The following is a 17,448-nucleotide window of genomic DNA, read 5'->3' as shown; positions in this document are numbered from 1 at the left end:
GAGCCCTCAACTACAACAAGATAATGAATGCAAGATTATTATTTCACCTATATATGACAATCACTATTCAAAATAAGAAATTTTACCAGTGTCACCAGACATTGAAGGTGCTGGGTTCAACACTGTTTCTGTGGTTTCTCTGGGTTTATTGCACACCTTTGGGGCTAGGTACACAAAGAAAAGAATATACACACACAGATAGGAACAAATCCAAGGGGTCAAAATGTGGTCATAAATATTTTGTACTTGTAAATCAGTTTTGTATGTGTAAAAAGAATTTGTGTGTGTGTAAAAAAGATTTGTATTTGTGTGGTAGCGTTCTGGTCATAAGACAATGCATATACTTACCTACAACAGCTTGACCCAGTGCTGACAATGAGATATTGATCTTTCCAAGTCGACCATGTCGTAGCTGCCTCTCCAGAAGTTTCTTGTTGGTGACAGTGTTATAATGATGAGTTATATTTCTCATCAAAAACACATGTGTGGATGGACTCATATTACTTAAAAAGTAATTGCTTTTCCTCATGTTTGCAAAGAACTGTTCAACAACTTGACTGTTCAGCCAGCCTTTCAGCTCTGGGACAAGTTGAATTCTGCGGCATTGTCCTCAAAGGAAGAACTCTCCTGAGTCATCTGTGATGGGGTGCCTGATGATAGTGGTACAGTTGATTTGAAGATGTCTCTCTGTGTCTGGAAGAGATGCCATTTAGCTATGTTTTTATGAGGACATGATATTCGAGGCTTTGCACAAGCACAATGCCAGGTGTTCCTCAGAGCATTATAAGTCACAAATATTCTGCCAAGACGGCAGAAACTGTGTATTTCCGGCTCAAATACAGACAAACAGATCTGTGTTGAGGATCCACCAAAATCCACCCTCACACAAAGTGGAGCATATGCCATCTGGGCAGCTTTCTGTCTCTTTATGCATGTAGCAGCTTTGGCCTCTCCAAAAAATTTAAGGTCCACCATTTCCATCACGATGTGCTCTTGAAGAAAAACCTCCTTTACAGTTTCTCGGCAGTAATCTAGTGAGCGAAGGTGCTCACATAAACTGAAGCCTAGTCCGCTCCGCTGGGCCAGCAACTGGTATTGCTGACATTCCTCCAGCTCACATCTGATATTGTGAGACATCCCCCATGTTTTCCTCTGAACGTGAACTGGCACAGAGAACCCATGGCCAGTTCTCTGCACAGCAAATAACCCTGTAGTTTCATCTACACAAACACACTGCTCCGGCTCACTGAGCTGCAGCGGCGCTGGCTCCTCAGCTGGTGGCTCGCTGAGCTGCTCCGGCTCGCTGAGCTGCGCAGCTGGCGGCGCGGGCTTCTCCCGCTCTCCGAGCTCCTGCCCGCTGAGCTCCAGCTCCGGCTCCTGCTCGCTGAGGTGCTCCTGCTCCTCTTGCTGCCTCGCGGGCTCCTCCGGCTCGCCGAGCTCCTGCTCACGCAGGGCAGGTCCAGGTGGCGACATAGCAGCCGGTGAAGAAGATGGCAGAAGGGTGACTGCAGGCGGATGAGGTGACAGTGGCGCTACAGCTACAGATGGTGAAGCAGCAAGTGATGTGGAGAAAAACCCAAGTGAAATAAATAAATAATTAATTAAATGTGTCAATAATTAATTAATTACATGTGTCGTAAATATTTATGTAATTAATTATTTCTGATTTTAATTAATTATTGCCACATTTAATTAATTATTTAATGGTGTATTTAATTAATTCATTATGGCAGTCCTGGCGTTCCATAGGATCTTTGTTCCCTACAAGTGAGGAAACACTACACAATGTGTTACTCTTCTATCACTCCCAGTTTCAACATTTTGCCCATTTTCTTCTGAACAATTTGCCTGTTGTGCTCGAGTCAGGCTATGAGTGCATTATCACCCCAGGCTGTGTTTCAAAATAGCGCTCTTTGAGCAAAGTAAGTTTCTGGGGTGGCTGTAGCTCAGGTGGCAGAGCAGGTCAGCCACTAATCAGAAGGTCGGTGGTTCGATCCCAGGCTGCCTCCTGGCTGCATGCCAAATATACTTGGGCAAGATACTAACCCCATGTTTGCCTACTGGTGGTGGTCAGAGGGCCCGGTGGCGCCTGTGGCCGGCAGCCTCGCCTCTGTCAGTGCCCCCCAGGGCAGCTGTGGCTGCAATGTAGCTTGCCATTGCCAGTGTGTGAATGACTGAATGTAGTGTAAAGTACTTTGGGGTCCTTAAGGACTAGAAAAGCGCTATACAAATGCAGGCCATTTACCATTTAAAGTCGGGCAGGTGGGAGAACAAATCTGCAAACCGCTGCAAAATTGAGGTCACTTTTTCTTTTGTTAGATTAACAAGTTCAATGCGGCTCCCTATGTGGATGAGAGCAAGTGGTTCAGAAAATGTGGTAGATTGTGGTGCTTGGTCTTTCCCCCAGTGGTAGGACATCTATGTACATTCTGATTAAGTTATGAAGTTTATGTGAACTTATTAGCCTTGTGATTTTACAACTGAAATTTGTGTAGATATAGGACCAAATGGCATCAAATGGTTTGACTGTATAGTACAACATACCCCAAAACTTCAACATTTACATACTGAAAATATGTCTTAAGCTTGGACTTTTACTTCTTCAAGAAGCATGTCTCCTTTCTTAATTTGACTGATCTCACATATGGTGGAAATATATAATGTCAAGTCTGAGAGCACTTGTGATTCCAGAAAATAAACGTGACAGTAACTCATTGGACACAGTATTAGATGATCACTTTTTATTAACAACTCTTTTATGTAATAAAAAAGTGGGATCTTCAAAAACAAATACAATGCAAAAGCCCTCAAATAAGGCATTTCTTGGGCTTACTGGGAGCAATGGAATAAATTGCACCTTATTTTCAGAGTCCTTTTTCCCCCTTCACTCTTCATCTTCTCCAGAGGCTCCTGCTGTACTTTTTCTTTTCTCTCTCTTACTTTGGCTTCACTCTTCATCTTCTCCAGAGGTTCCTGCTGCACTTTTTCTTTTCTCTTTCCTACTTTGGCTTCACTCTTCATCTTCTCCAGAGGCTCTGCCTGTATCTTTTCTTCCTTCCTTTGCCTTTTGCCGCTCATCTTCTCCAGAGGCTCTGCCTGTATCTTTTCTTCCTTCCTTTTCCTTTTGCCGCCCATCTTCTCCAGAGGCTCCTGCTGCACTTTTTCTTTTATCTTTCCTACTTTGGCTTCACTCTTCATCTTCTCCAGAGGCTCTGCCTGTATCTTTTCTTCCTTCCTTTTCCTTTTGCCGCTCATCTTCTCCAGAGGCTCCTGCTGTACTTTTTCTTTTCTCTTTTCTACTTTGGCTTCACTCTTCATCTTCTCCAGAGGCTCTGCCTGTATCTTTTCTTCCTTCCTTTTCCTTTTGCCGCTCATCTTCTCCAGAGGCTCCTGCTGTACTTTTTCTTTTCTCTCTCTTACTTTGGCTTCACTCTTCATCTTCTCCAGAGGCTCTGCCTGTATCTTTTCTTCCTTCCTTTGCCTTTTGCCGCTCATCTTCTCCAGAGGCTCCTGCTGCACTTTTTCTTTTCTCTTTCCTACTTTGGCTTCACTCTTCATCTTCTCCAGAGGCTCTGCCTGTATCTTTTCTTCCTTCCTTTTCCTTTTGCCGCTCATCTTCTCCAGAGGCTCCTGCTGCACTTTTTCTTTTCTCTTTCCTACTTTGGCTTCACTCCTCATCTTCTCCAGAGGCTCCTGCTGCACTTTTTCTTTTCTCTCTCTTACTTTGGCTTCACTCTTCATCTTCTCCAGAGGTTCCTGCTGCACTTTTTCTTTTCTCTCTCTTACTTTGGCTTCACTCTTCATCTTCTTCAGAGGCTCCTGCTGTACTTTTTCTTTTCTCTCTCTTACTTTGGCTTCACTCTTCATCTTCTTAAGAGGCTCCTGCTGTACTTTTTCTTTTCTCTCTCCTACTTTGTCTTCACTCTTCATCTTCTCCAGAGACTCTTCTTGTATCTCTTTCTCCTCCAGTTGTTCTTTATTTTAAGAAAATAATCATTTACTTACTCATTAACTTAACATTGTTCATATTGTGCAATATAATGTTAATATTTACCTGAGGTTATTATTGCTGCAGATGACATTCCACTTTGGTCTTTCTTGTTGTTATCTAAGACCAAATGAGAAATAAATAAATACCACTTCACCTTAAAGTTCTTTGAACTTGTGTATTTTTACTACAGCTGCTGGTTTCCAGTTACCAGATCTGGGTATGGTGTCTTCAAAGAGAGTTGATTGATGAAAAGTGAGCCTCTTCAAGCATCTGGTTTGGTGAATCACCCTTTTTTCTGAACTCTTATTCACAGTCATTGCTTTGTCTTGGCTTACATAGGCCTGCTGCATCTGAAAAATGATGATTGACAAAGAAAAACAAGGTTACTTTAGCTCATCTAGATGTAATGTTCAGATTTGTTATGTAACAACTGGAATTTGGTGCTGTAATCGTAATGAGCTCATCGCCGTTTCTCTGTCCTGTACATATAACACACAGAAATGCAAGAAGACTATGGTGTGAAGACGTGTCTCCCGGGGCTCCGCAAAGCAATGACAAAAATATTGGTTTAAGACGCATCCGCATTTACTATATCAGCCCTGTAGGCTCTAAATAACCGTTCTTGCCGCCGAGCATCCGCTCGTTTATTTATTTTTTTTATTTTTTCACTCTCTGAGGTCGGGAAACCTACTTTTGACAACTTCTGGGAAAGGCCGTAGGAGCTTCTTTCCTGGTTGGCTGTGGTGACCGTAGCAGTTGCGTCCGGGCAATCAAGTTCTCCCACTAAAAGCCTCACCATTTGCTCTTCATTTTTCTTTTTGTACAATGGCAGATAAGAGGGAGCACCGTCGAAAACGGGGTCAAGCCGGCGCGGGTGGTTCTCAGAGCCCGGAGCTGGGCCGCGAATCCCAACGTGACGCGGCTATCACAGAGAGCAGCTACGAGCAGGGTGCGGGCGCACCGCTCGGTGAAGCCACATTTACCAGAGCATTGGAGGCTCTGAAACGGGACATCTGCGACAAGCTTGAATGCAAGATTGACACGGTTACCCATACACTGCGGTCAGAAATATCATCTGTGAAGGCTGAGTTTAAAGCTGCTATAACCACCCTACAGGCCACCGTTAATGCTCAAGGGACTACCATTAAAGATTTGGAGCTTTCAGCTACAACCTGCAGTGACGACCTGACTTCTCTTCAATCTGCTGTAAAGGTCCTAACGGAGGAGGTCAGACAACTCCAAGCTAAATGTGAGGATCTAGAAGGAAGATCAAGGCGTAACAATATTCGCCTTGTTGGCATCCCCGAGGGTTTGGAGTCTTCCAACCCTAGGGAGTTTATTTCCCATCTCCTGCAAGATCTTCTGAAACTGAATGAAGCACCCTTGTTAGATCGGGTTCACAGGTCCCTTGGGTCAAAGCCCAGAGAGGGAACGCCTCCTCGCCCACTTCTCATTAGAGTCCATTACTTCCATGTCAAGGAACAGCTGCTACGTCTTGCAGGGGCAAATTCTCCTCTACTTTACCAGGGCAGAAGGATTTCCATTTTTCCAGACTTTACACCTGCAGTGGCTAAAAAGCGTTCACAGTTTACTGGTGTCAAGCGCCTTCTGCATTCCTGTCCTGGGATCAAGTTCTGCCTGTTCTACCCTGCGGAACTGAGGGTGACACTTCCAGATGGAGTTATACGTAAGTTTACTGATCCTGCGTCTGCCACGGACTTTGCCAATAAGATCCTGGGGGGCCCAGCCTCTCAGGGTACATAAGTGTCTTAGTCCATGGGCTGATATGTCCATCTTGCTTAATTTCTTTGAAATAATTTTTTTTTTTTTTTTTTTTTTTTTTTTAGGATGTGTCTCGTTCTAATATACTCTCATATAATCCTTGATTTGTCTTTGCCTTGTAATGCACGGAGCTTAAACTCAACTGGGACTTCGAATGGTTGGGAGGAAGTGCTCAGGGGTGTGTTTAGCGAGGGGTGCGCGCATCTTGTTAGGGAAGATGCTTCAGCATTTAGGGGGAAGTTTGGGTGTTTTTTGTTTTTATGTTGTACTGTTCTGTACACTGATTTTGTTTTTTGCGTGTTTTTCATTGGTCAGCTGTGGCTTTTCTCAACCTATGTTTTAATATGGCACCGCAATTAAATATTAATAATCAACAAGCAGATTACTCATTTAAGTTCTGTAGCTGGAATTGTAAAGGCCTGAACCAACCTATTAAAAGGAGCAAGGTCCTTCATCATTTGCAATTTTTGGGCGCCCAGGTTGTGTTCTTACAAGAAACACACCTAAAAATTTCAGATCATTTTAGACTTCGCAAGGGGTGGGTGGGTCAACTCTATCACTCTACATTTAATTCCAAAGTTCGTGGTGCTGCTATTTTAATACACAAATCAGTGCCATTTGTTTCTTCTAAGGTTATAGCGGACCAGAATGGTAGATTCATTATTGTGAGTGGTAGTATTTGGAACACTAAATTTATTTTTGCCAATGTTTATGCTCCCAATTGGGACGATCCAAATTTTCTTAGTATTCTTTTCACTAAAATTTCTGATTTCTCTTCCCACTATTTGGTTCTTGGTGGCGATTTTAATTGCTGGCTCGGGCCGCTGGATCGATCCTCAAATAAGCCTGGTAGGCAATCCAACTCTTCCAAAATTATTAATACGTTCCTTAAAGAATTCTCTGTTATTGATGCCTGGCGTTTCCTCAACCCTACACGTAGAGAATACACCTTTTTCTCCCCTGTTCATCATACATACACTCGTATTGATTACTTCCTACTGGACAGTCGACTTACTTCACAGATTCGCTCTTGCTCTCATAGTGCTATTGTCATTTCAGATCATGCTCCGTTGACTCTAGATTTGGCAGTGGGCCAATGTTCTCCGCCAGCTCCATGGCGTTTGAATACACGCTCGCTGTCAGACGATAAGTTCACCACATTTCTGAATTCCAAGATAGACTTATTTATAGAGACAAATACTACACCCGGAATATCACCCTCTATTTTGTGGGAAACATTTAAGGCTTTTATCAGGGGACATATTATATCTTATGCTGGTTTTGAGGCAAACCAAAGGAAAGCAAAATTGTCCGAGCTCATAATACGCATATCGCAATTAGACGAGTTGTATGCCGTTTGCCCGGCACCAGAGGTCTATAATGATAGGCTGTCTTTGCAGACTGAGTTTGATCACCTGTCCTCTGCTCGGGCTGAAGAGATGTTGCTGAAATGTCAGTACTCCCAGTATGAATATGGGGATAAGGCCAGTAAACTGCTCTCTCATCAGCTCCGTAGTGCAGCAGCTGCACACTCCATTCCTCGGATTCAGACATTAAGTGGTGTCTCTATGGATCCTAGAATAATTAATGACCAATTTCGAGACTTTTATTCATCTCTCTATGCGTCTGAGTGTGCATTTAGTACGGAGGCTTTGGACTCATTTTTCAATCATCTTAAGCTCCCATCAATCGATCAGACACACAGCCTCCAGCTGGAGGGACCAGTAACTGTAGAAGAGATCATGCAAGCTATCAGCAAACTGCAGTGTTCTAAGTGTCCCGGACAGGACGGGTTTCCGGTTGAGTTCTATCGTAAATTCATGCCTAAACTGGCTCCGCTCATGATAAATATGTATAAGCACTCACTGGAAGTTGGATCCCTCCCACCCTCTCTACTGCAGGCATCTATATCCCTGATCCTAAAAAAGGATAAGGATCCACTACAATGTGGCTCATACCGTCCCATTTCTTTGTTAAATGTGGATTATAAAATCCTTGCTAAACTTCTAGCGAGGCGTGTAGAAGCAGTCTTACCATCTCTAATCAATCTGGACCAAACAGGCTTTATTAAAGGGAGATACGCCTTCTCTAACCTTAGACGTTTGTTTAATGTCCTTTACAATCCCTCAGACTCCAACAGCCCTGAGTTTGGGATCAGTTTAGATGCTGAGAAGGCTTTTGACAGGGTAGAGTGGGGATACCTCTTTTATGTTTTAGATAAATTCGGCTTTGGTAAAATATTCATCTCCTGGTTGAAACTTCTTTATACTTCCCCGCTTGCCGCTGTCAAAACAAATGGCACATGCTCTGACTTCTTTCCCCTGTTTAGGGGGACTAGGCAGGGCTGTCCTATGTCGCCATTGCTATTTGCAATCGTAATTGAGCCCCTAGCCATATCGCTAAGATCAAACCCAGGTATCACCGGGGTTTTTAGAAATGGTATAGAACAAAGAGTCTCCTTATATGCAGATGACTTGCTTCTTTATATCTCAGAGCCAGCATCCTCATTCCCTTTGGTACTTTCAATACTTGAACAGTTTAGCCTTATTTCTGGCTATAAACTGAATCTTGCTAATAGCGAACTGTTTCCCCTGAATGCTGCTGCACAGAAATATCAGTGCACAGCACTGCCTTTTCGAGTTGTATCAGACAACTTCACATATTTAGGGGTTAAAATTACAAGTCATTTTCATGCTCTTTTCAAGCTTAATTTCGACCCACTTGTGGAGAAAGTTAGGCAGGATTTGGACAGATGGTCTCTACTCCATCTGTCTGTAGCAGGGCGCATAAATACAATTAAAATGAATATCCTCCCCAGATTTTCTTTTCTTTTTCAGTGTGTCCCTGTATTTATTCCAATTTCCTTTTTTGTTAAATTAGACAAGATTCTATCTGGGTTCATCTGGAACAAAAAAAACCCCAGAATACGCAAGACATATCTTCAAAGACCGAAAAAGATGGGGGGGATGGCTTTACCAAACTTTATGTTCTATTATTGGGCATGTAATATTCGTATTCTCAGGTATTGGCTACAGGGGGAGGACACGAATAATGCCCCGGCCTGGCTCAGTTTGGAGACTTCTTCCTGTGTCTCAGCCTCTTTACCAGCCCTGATTTATGCCCAAAAGCAGCCTCCGAGTGCAGGTTCTTATAATAACTCTATTGTCAAAGTTACCTTGAAAATATGGTATCAATTTCGTCGTTACTTTAAGTTGACCTTTTTTCCCCTTCAATCACCCATTGTGAAAAATCCCTCTTTTCAGCCTTCGTTAGCTGATGGTGCTTTTTATTTGTGGGCCTCTTTGGGTATTAGGTCTTTTTCTGATCTGTACATTCAGAATACATTTGCCTCCTTTGAACAGCTCTCATTGAAATTTGGCCTTCCAAAAAGTCACTTTTTTCGCTATTTACAAATCCGGAGTTTTGTTAAGGAGAAATCCTCTCAGTTTCCATCTAGACCTTCTTATCATGACTTTGATAACCTTCTATCGCCTCCCCCTTCATTACAGGGCCTGATCTCCTGTTTGTATGGGAGAATATGCTCCTTTGGCAATTCTTCAATCTCGGCTATTAAATTGGCATGGGAGCAGGATCTGGGGTGTGTGATTCAGGATGACTCTTGGGATAAAATTCTTTACCGGGTCCATGGCTCCTCATTCTGTGCCAAACACGGGCTGATTCAATGTAAGATTCTGCACCGTATACATTGGACTAAGGCCAGACTAGCTCAAATATACCCCAATCTTAGCCCTGATTGCGACCGTTGTCATCAAACACCTGCCTCTTTAATGCATATGTTTTGGTCATGTTCATCCCTCAAACAATACTGGATTAATATTTTCTTGATTTTATCTAAGATCACCCAGCTAACCCTCCAACCTGTGCCCTTAACTGCTTTGTTTGGGGTTCTTCCTGATTCAGTTGCCTTGCCGACGCCTCAAGCGGATCTGGTAGCATTTTTCACCTTATTGGCAAGACGCAGAATATTGTTATGTTGGAAGTCCCCTTCCGTCCCATCCTGGGAAATCTGGATCAGAGACGTTTTGCACTTTAGCAAACTCGAAAAGATTAAATTCACCCTACGCGGGTCTACGGCCAAATTTTTTAAGACCTGGCAACCCTTTTTTGACCATGTTCAGACTTTGCGGTCTCGCAATGCTCCCAATTAGCCAGCTCAGACTCTATCATATTTTATTTTTTTCTTATCTTATGTTTAAGTAAGAGGCCTAAGTTTAAGTATATGGATTCTATTGTGCCTGCGCCCTAGTATTTATTTAACTACTTTATACATATTTTGTTTTCTCTAACAGAATTGACTTATCCCTATCACTAAGCTGACCACTTATCATCTGTGGTTTTTTTTTTTTTTTTTTTTTTTTTTTTTTTGTGTGTTTTGGTTTTTATGTGTCTGTGTGGGGGTGTGGGTTCTGGATACTCTCCACATCTCCTTTGTACACTCAGGAACTGTTGTCTTGTACCCTTGGGTTTGTTACTAGTATTATTAGATTGGACTTTTTCCTTTTTCTGTTTGTACACCCACTGGTACTGCTATAATCATGAGGTGGGAATGTATGTTTTATATTGCTTTATGTTCTTTAAAAAGAAAACGGCATATTGTTCAATTTATCTTTTGTAAAAGTCGATGCAAAAACTTTAATAAAAAAAAAAAAAAAAGAAATGCAAGAACAAGAAAAAAATTATAAACCAGTTTCATGTTGGTATTGATTGTTTTAGAAACAAATCAAACTGCAAGGAATGAACTTTAGCCCCCTATTTGTGAGTAAAAGCATTTTGTAATAGTGCACCACTATAAGTGCCTGTGCTGATTTGTTAGCAAATAGTTTTTGGACCGTCCAAGTCCTCAGAACTCACTGCTGGTATTATACATACACGAGCACGATCATTAGATTTACTGCAGCTTTCTACTCCTCCTCATGACCTCACTAAAATGGACTGCAGCTAACTCACCTCTTCCTCAAACACATCTTTTCTGAATTGTCTTTGAATTTATCTGGTGGAGGTTTCCCATCATGTTCCATCCTCTTCGAATAAGCTGAGTTCTTCTTCTTCTTCTGGCTCCTCCCTTTAGGGGTCACTACAGTGGATCATCTGCCTCCATCTTATTCTATCCATAGCCGCCTCCTCGTTCATACCAACCCTATCTATATCCTCCATCACTATATCCTTGAACTCCCTCTAAGGGCTTGCTCTTTCCCTCCTGCCTGGCAACTCCATATGGAACAATATATTCACTATGCCTCTTCTACATATGTCCAAATCATGTCAGCTTTGCCTCTCTAACTTTGTCTCCAAACCGCTCAACATGAGCTGTCTCTCTGATGCACTCATTTCTAATCTTCTCCATTCTGGTCACTCCCAAACAAAATCTTAGCATCTTGAGCCCTGCCATCCCCTGCCTGGCCTTTTGCACTGCTTGTTGCTTTGGATGCTTGACTCCAGGTATTTAAACTCATGTACCTTCAATACCTTTACTCCTTGCATATTTCATATGAGCTGACCATCTGACGCAGAAGAATACAAAGACATATTTTGTTGAATGCACTGAAACAGAGGACAAATTTTACCTTTTCCATGGCCACTTTGTGAATCATTTGTCCCAAATGTTCTGCTTCATCCTTTGAATCATCTTTAGATTCATCTTGTGTGGGTCTGCTATCATGTGTCCCATCCTCTTCAGATGCTGCCACCATCTGTTTTCAGAGAAGACAACAATATGTTTGGTCATTTTTGATGGATTGATTGTGGAAGCACTGAAACTGAGGATGAATTTCACATCTCTTTGTGGCACAGGACACCCAGTTTTGTTTTTCATGGCTACCTTAGGAATCCTTTTACGTTCTTGTTCTTCCTCCTCTTCTGAATAGCCTTCAGATTCATCCTGTGTGGGTTTCCAGTCATCTGTCCCATCATCTTCAGATGAGCTCACAGACTGTTATTAGAACAGAAAAATATATATTTTACTCATTTTTCATGGATGTGTGGAAACAAAACACTTACATCTTTAACTGCAGGAGAAGAAACTCTGCTGGATTTTTCCTGCCCACCTTAGGAACCCATTCCCTCGCTTCATCCTCCTCCTCCTCTTCTGGATTGTCTTCTTGTGTGAGTTTCCCCACATCTGTCCTATCATTTTTGTAAAAGACCACCATCTGATTTTAGAAAAGTAAAAGTAAAAAGGTAAAAGATTAGTAATCAGTGAAAACACTAAAAACAAGCACAAGAACATACATTACATACTTTTCTCTTGCGCAACTGGTATGTCACTTTTTGTAGATGCTCCACCCCCTTTTTCAAATCCTGTTTAGTTTCTCTTATTGTGGCTCCGGCACTACAGGCAACCTCACCCTGACCTGGGCTCACCATCTGTTTATGGTACAAATTAAATATGTTTTGTTCATGATGGAGTAAATGATTATATATGAAAGAAGTGCAACCAATCAAAACTCTTACCAAGGGAATCAGGGCACACATACCTTGTTACTGCTACACTGGAAGAGCGTTCTGTCTAAAAGCTCCTCTGTTCCTGATGACTGCTGCTCTTCCTTGTCAGATCCTTCACTGTCCTCGTCCTGCACAGATCCTCTGTCCTCTCTCCTTTTCCTTTTATTTGCTGCATATGTTGCAATTGCATTGGTGGTCAGTGCTCGGCTCTGGAGTGTGTCCTCTGCAGGGTCCTCAGCTGTGCAAAGCAATATTACTAAATATGAATAAATGTAAGTGTATAGATAAATATATGACTTCACTTTAGCTTATTTAAATAACCTTGATAAAATCTTTTGGCTGTGATGGCATCATGGCACATAAATGTTGCCACTCTGTCGTAAGATTTACGTCCCAACTGTCGCTTGGCCTGAAAGAATAATGTTTTAAAAAGAAACCACATGAATAAAACCCATGACACTTTAACCTACTTCATTGTGTGTCAAAAAATAAAAATGAAAAGTTTTCTCACATAAGTGCTACAGGAGGAACGTAGCATGTTGAAGGTGGGGGCAATCCCCAGATTCATCATCTCCCAGGCTGCCTTGAAAAATACCGGTAGTCTATGAAGAACACCTCCACTAGAACTGTGGAAAAAAGTCGGTGCCTCCGAACCGCCTTCAACATACTCTCTGATATGATTGTAACGCTGCAACCAGGTATACTCATTCTTGTACAGGGGGACAGCTGCTTGCCCATGATATCTTTGAGTTTTGTGCTGTTTAACCTAATACATGAAAATACATTTTTATTCAGCTGAATAAAAAAATGTCTATGTATACTTAGATTTATATCGTTTTAGTACATACACGGATGATGCGGGCACCCTGCTTAGCTTTTTCTGCCATTTCAACCTCCTCAGTAGTCATGTTGATGATCACTCCCTTTCGGTGACCAGTTATGGCAATAATATATCCGCCCAACAGTCCAAAAAACAATTTCAATATTGTTCTGCTCTGGGGTTGCTTCTCGAGGTCATCTGTAAAAACACAAAGAGAACACTACATGTATTAATATGCTATGCTAACACATACACTGCATTTACATGTCCAGTCCCTTGTGCAGATTATAGAGGGATTTTACAAGCACCATGTCTCAAGGACCATGCAAGTACCACAAAGTATCAAACAAATTTTCCAGACCAACCATACAAAAAACCCAGTTTCCAATTACAAAACCCTGTAATGTGTCTTAAGATAGAAGATAGAAAGAGATAAAAGTCTCACGCCCCTTGCCGCCTCTACATATAGATAACAAATGCAAATGTGTTTGAGTAGTAGAAATGGCTGTTATAATGGCTGAGTGTGTGTGTGTGTGTGTGTGTGTGTGTGTGTGTGTGTGTGTGTGTGTGTGTGTGTGTCCAAAATATAACTCTAAATATTGAATGTAAATCTGTTCCAGATACCATAACTTGTAACTTGTTTTACTGAGGGTTAGTTATGCTCAGTTTCTGGCATGTTGAAAATAAATGAAACAAAGGAAAGAAAATGTGTAAGTTAACCAGTGTAATGAATCTGAGAATACAGGGAGTGCAGAATTATTAGGCAAGTTGTATTTTTGAGGACTAATTTTATTATTGAACAACAAACATGTTCTCAATGAACCCAAAAAACTCATTAATATCAAAGCTGAATGTTTTTGGAAGTAGTTTTTAGTTTTAGCTATTTTAGGGGGATATCTGTGTCTGCAGGTGACTATTACTGTGCATAATTATTAGGCAACTTAACAAAAAACAAATATATACCCATTTCAATTATTTATTTTTACCAGTGACACCAATATAACATCTCCACATTCACAAATATACATTTCTGACATTCAAAAACAAAACAAAAACAAATCAGCGACCAACATAGCCACCTTTCTTTGCAAGGACACTCAAAAGCCTGCCATCCATGGATTCTGTCAGTGTTTTGATCTGTTCACCATCAACATTGCGTGCAGCAGCAACCACAGCCTCCCAGACACTGTTCAGAGAGGTGTACTGTTTTCCCTCCTTGTAAATCTCACATTTGATGATGGACCACAGGTTCTCAATGGGGTTCAGATCAGGTGAACAAGGTGGCCATGTCATTAGTTTTTCTTCTTTTATACCCTTTCTTGCCAGCCACGCTGTGGAGTACTTGGACGCGTGTGATGGAGCATTGTCCTGCATGAAAATCATGTTTTTCTTGAAGGATGCAGACTTCTTCCTGTACCACTGCTTGAAGAAGGTGTCTTCCAGAAACTGGCAGTAGGACTGGGAGTTGAGCTTGACTCCATCCTCAACCCGAAAAGGCCCCTCAAGCTCATCTTTGATGATACCAGCCCAAACCAGTACTCCACCTCCACCTTGCTGGCGTCTGAGTCGGACTGGAGCTCTCTGCCCTTTACCAATCTAGCCACGGGCCCATCCATCTGGCCCATCAAGACTCACTTTCATTTCATCAGTCCATAAAACCTTAGAAAAACCAGTCTTGAGATATTTCTTGGCCCAGCCTTGACGTTTCAGCTTGTGTGTCTTGTTCAGTGGTGGTCGTCTTTCAGCCTTTCTTACCTTGGCCATGTCTCTGAGTACTGCACACCTTGCGCTTTTGGGCACTCCAGTGATGTTGCAGCTCTGAAATATGGCCAAACTGGTGGCAAGTGGCATCTTGGCAGCTGCACGCTTGACTTTTCTCAGTTCATGGGCAGTTATTTTGTGCCTTGGTTTTTCCACACGCTTCTTGCAACCCTGTTGACTATTTTGAATGAAACGCTTGATTGTTCGATGATCACGCTTCAGAAGCTTTGCAATTTTGAGACTGCTGCATCCCTCTGCAAGATATCTCACTATTCTTGACTTTTCTGAGCCTGTCAAGTCCTTCTTTTGATCCATTTTGCCAAAGGAAAGGACGTTGCCTAATAATTATGTACACCTGATATAGGGTGTTGATGTCATTAGACCACACCCCTTCTCATTACAGAGATGCACATCACCTAATATGCTTAATTGGTAGTAGGCTTTCGAGCCTATACAGCTTGGAGTAAGACAACATGCATGAAGAGGATGATGTAGACAAAATACTCATTTGCCTAATGATTCTGCACTCCCTGTAGAATAACAGTGATTCTAATAACAGGCCTCACAGAGTGTCTGACCTTGGTGTGTGTGTTTCTGTGTGTTGTGTATAATGTGACACAGTGGAGCTAATAATCTCAAAGAATATCTGACAAACAAAATGTATGTTTTCATTAAATCATAAAATAACTAGAGAAATAAATGGTAATTAACTGAGTTTTAAAGCATTCGAATTGGAAAGGGATTAAGTTACAATGGATGTTCTTGTGAAAATGTCCTAAAGACAAATCTAACTGAAGTAGAATCACATAAACTGAATGAAACATGAAGTGATTGAATATGAATGCTCTATGTTAAGAATAACAATGAAAATGTAATGAAGCATTCACAATTTTAAAAGCTACACATTGATAGATAAGGTGTGGGAAGATATGACGTCCAGTAGGAGAAGGGGGGGGGGGGGGGGGGGGGGGGGGGGGTGAACAGGTGAGGTGAAGAAGAGATTTTGTGTTTTTCTTTTTTGTCTTCTGCAAGATGAGCAGCCCAAAAGATTGGATCGAAGAGGTTCACAGTTGAAAACCTGTCCAACCTGTGAATTCATTCCTTTTTGTCTGCTCATTGTTGCTGTGTTAGGCGGTTAATTTAGAAGGATTTTGATTTACATCCTTCCTCCAACCTCTCCTCACCAAAGAAAAGAACACACTTAGCATTAGCTTAGAGCATCTTAGTTAGATAAGTAGAGTTTAAGTAATCTGATTATTGTTTTGTGATTATTTTATTTTCCTTATTCTTATTTAATTAAATTTCCTGCAATTAAAGTTTAAATTGTGGACACCTTTTATGAAACAATAAAAGTAAAAGTCTTATTCTTTGTAAGTGCAAATACCTCTTACACTTTATTCTAGCCATAATAATGAAAATTATCTTTACAATCATCCCAGAAATAACAAGATCAAAATGTACAGGGCTCCATCTTAAGGCAGAGCTGCACATATTTCACTGCAATGGTGATGTGTTTTAGCTCTGGCTTCATGTGCATTACATTGACCAAGCTGCACATTATTCTTAAATTTAAACTGGACATTAGACAGAAAAGACATAAGCTCAGTTTCAGTGTGTGGGTCACTGTGATGTAAAGATCTGTAGGGGCTTTGTCTTAACCCAGATCTGAAGTCTGTATAATCCCTCTTAAGTAAAATGAACATTCAGTGTCATTGTGATCATTGCAGTGATCCATACCCAGTGCGGCAGCAATCTTCTGGGGAGCCTCATCAATGAACAAAGCATGTTTTTCTGCTTTGACAAGTCTTTCTAAAAAAAAATGTAAGCACAATACCTTAGACACTTTATTATTAACATCATGTCATTAAAGTAGGTAGAGGTATAGATGTGTATTATATACGTACTAGACTTAGATCTCCGCACATTCAGCTGGTGCACGACTACTTCACGGCCTACTTCCGATAACCATCTTGTGATTGCCTGGACATCATGTCTCTCTGACAACATTTGCACCATTGGGACGTGAGAGTTGTCCCTTCCTGTTAACACACTTTGATACAGGAAGATATTTCCAGACAAACCATTAGGCCTGAGAAGCTTTTTTACAACTGAGCCAGTCGCATCAAAGGCAACTATGGGGTGCTTTTCAATCTTGTACATCAGCATTTGAGTTTGACTCCAGTAGTGACAGAAGAACTTGTCTAATCCAATGTCCCAAATGCTTCCATTGTGAGGGGAACTGTATTTTAATGAGTGGAGAGACAGTATTGGGTTTTTATGAGCAACTTCTAGTTGATTTTGTTCATGTTTGGCTTTGCGCAGAGTTGTCAAATTTGGTAGATGGCTTGGCTCTGGATCACCAAAGTCCATCAGCTTTTCTGTCTCTGATGCTCTCCACACATGGGGCTGCAGTCTGCCTTCACAAAGTTCTTTTTTTACTTGTGCCCTCAGACTTCTGGACACGGCTCTCCTAGAAAAGCCAGTGTGCATGGATTCATCTGTGTTTGCCATTACACACTTCAGCACCATTGGGCAGTGATTTTCAGGTTCCTTTTCACATGTAATGTACAGCTGGCCACTACACTCTTTGCAAAAGCCTCTGATTTAATAAAACAAGATACAGTTCTGGGGT

The 17,448-nt window shown here is 41.6% G+C and overlaps 1 protein-coding gene across 1 annotated transcript; it reads right to left on the bottom strand.

The window, feature by feature from the left end:
• Positions 1-2,766: 2,766 nt before the first annotated feature.
• LOC146662946 (uncharacterized) lies at positions 2,767-16,644 on the bottom strand. The gene is made up of 11 exons (XM_085417343.1): positions 16,554-16,644; positions 13,084-13,253; positions 12,747-13,001; positions 12,557-12,644; positions 12,268-12,473; positions 11,839-11,943; positions 11,613-11,723; positions 11,359-11,484; positions 4,200-4,341; positions 4,055-4,108; positions 2,767-3,974 (listed from the first exon to the last, which is right to left on the bottom strand). Exons 2-11 carry the CDS (start codon positions 13,141-13,143, stop codon positions 2,830-2,832), a joined length of 2,292 nt encoding a protein of 763 aa, XP_085273469.1. The 5' UTR covers positions 13,144-13,253; positions 16,554-16,644; the 3' UTR covers positions 2,767-2,829.
• Between the last annotated feature and the right edge of the window lie 804 nt (positions 16,645-17,448).

Source organism: Rhamphochromis longiceps, linkage group LG8 (genome assembly GCF_057381845.1).
Source record: "Rhamphochromis longiceps isolate RC_006_pf linkage group LG8, R_longiceps_female_GT1.1, whole genome shotgun sequence".
NCBI classification, from domain to species: domain Eukaryota; kingdom Metazoa; phylum Chordata; class Actinopteri; order Cichliformes; family Cichlidae; genus Rhamphochromis; species Rhamphochromis longiceps.
This window is presented reverse-complemented; position numbering and strand designations above follow the sequence as displayed.

Bases quoted from the DNA above. Each gene is read 5' to 3' on its own strand.
- LOC146662946 (XM_085417343.1), bottom strand. From the start codon at position 13,143: ATGACTACTGAGGAGGTTGAAATGGCAGAAAAAGCTAAGCAGGGTGCC. The intron at 11,944-12,267 runs GTATGTGTGCCC...TTCTAAAATCAG, and splicing joins TCCAGTGTAGCAGTAACAAG to ATGGTGGTCTTTTACAAAAA. The intron at 11,485-11,612 runs GTAGCCATGAAA...CTCTGAAAACAG, and splicing joins AACGTAAAAGGATTCCTAAG to ATGGTGGCAGCATCTGAAGA.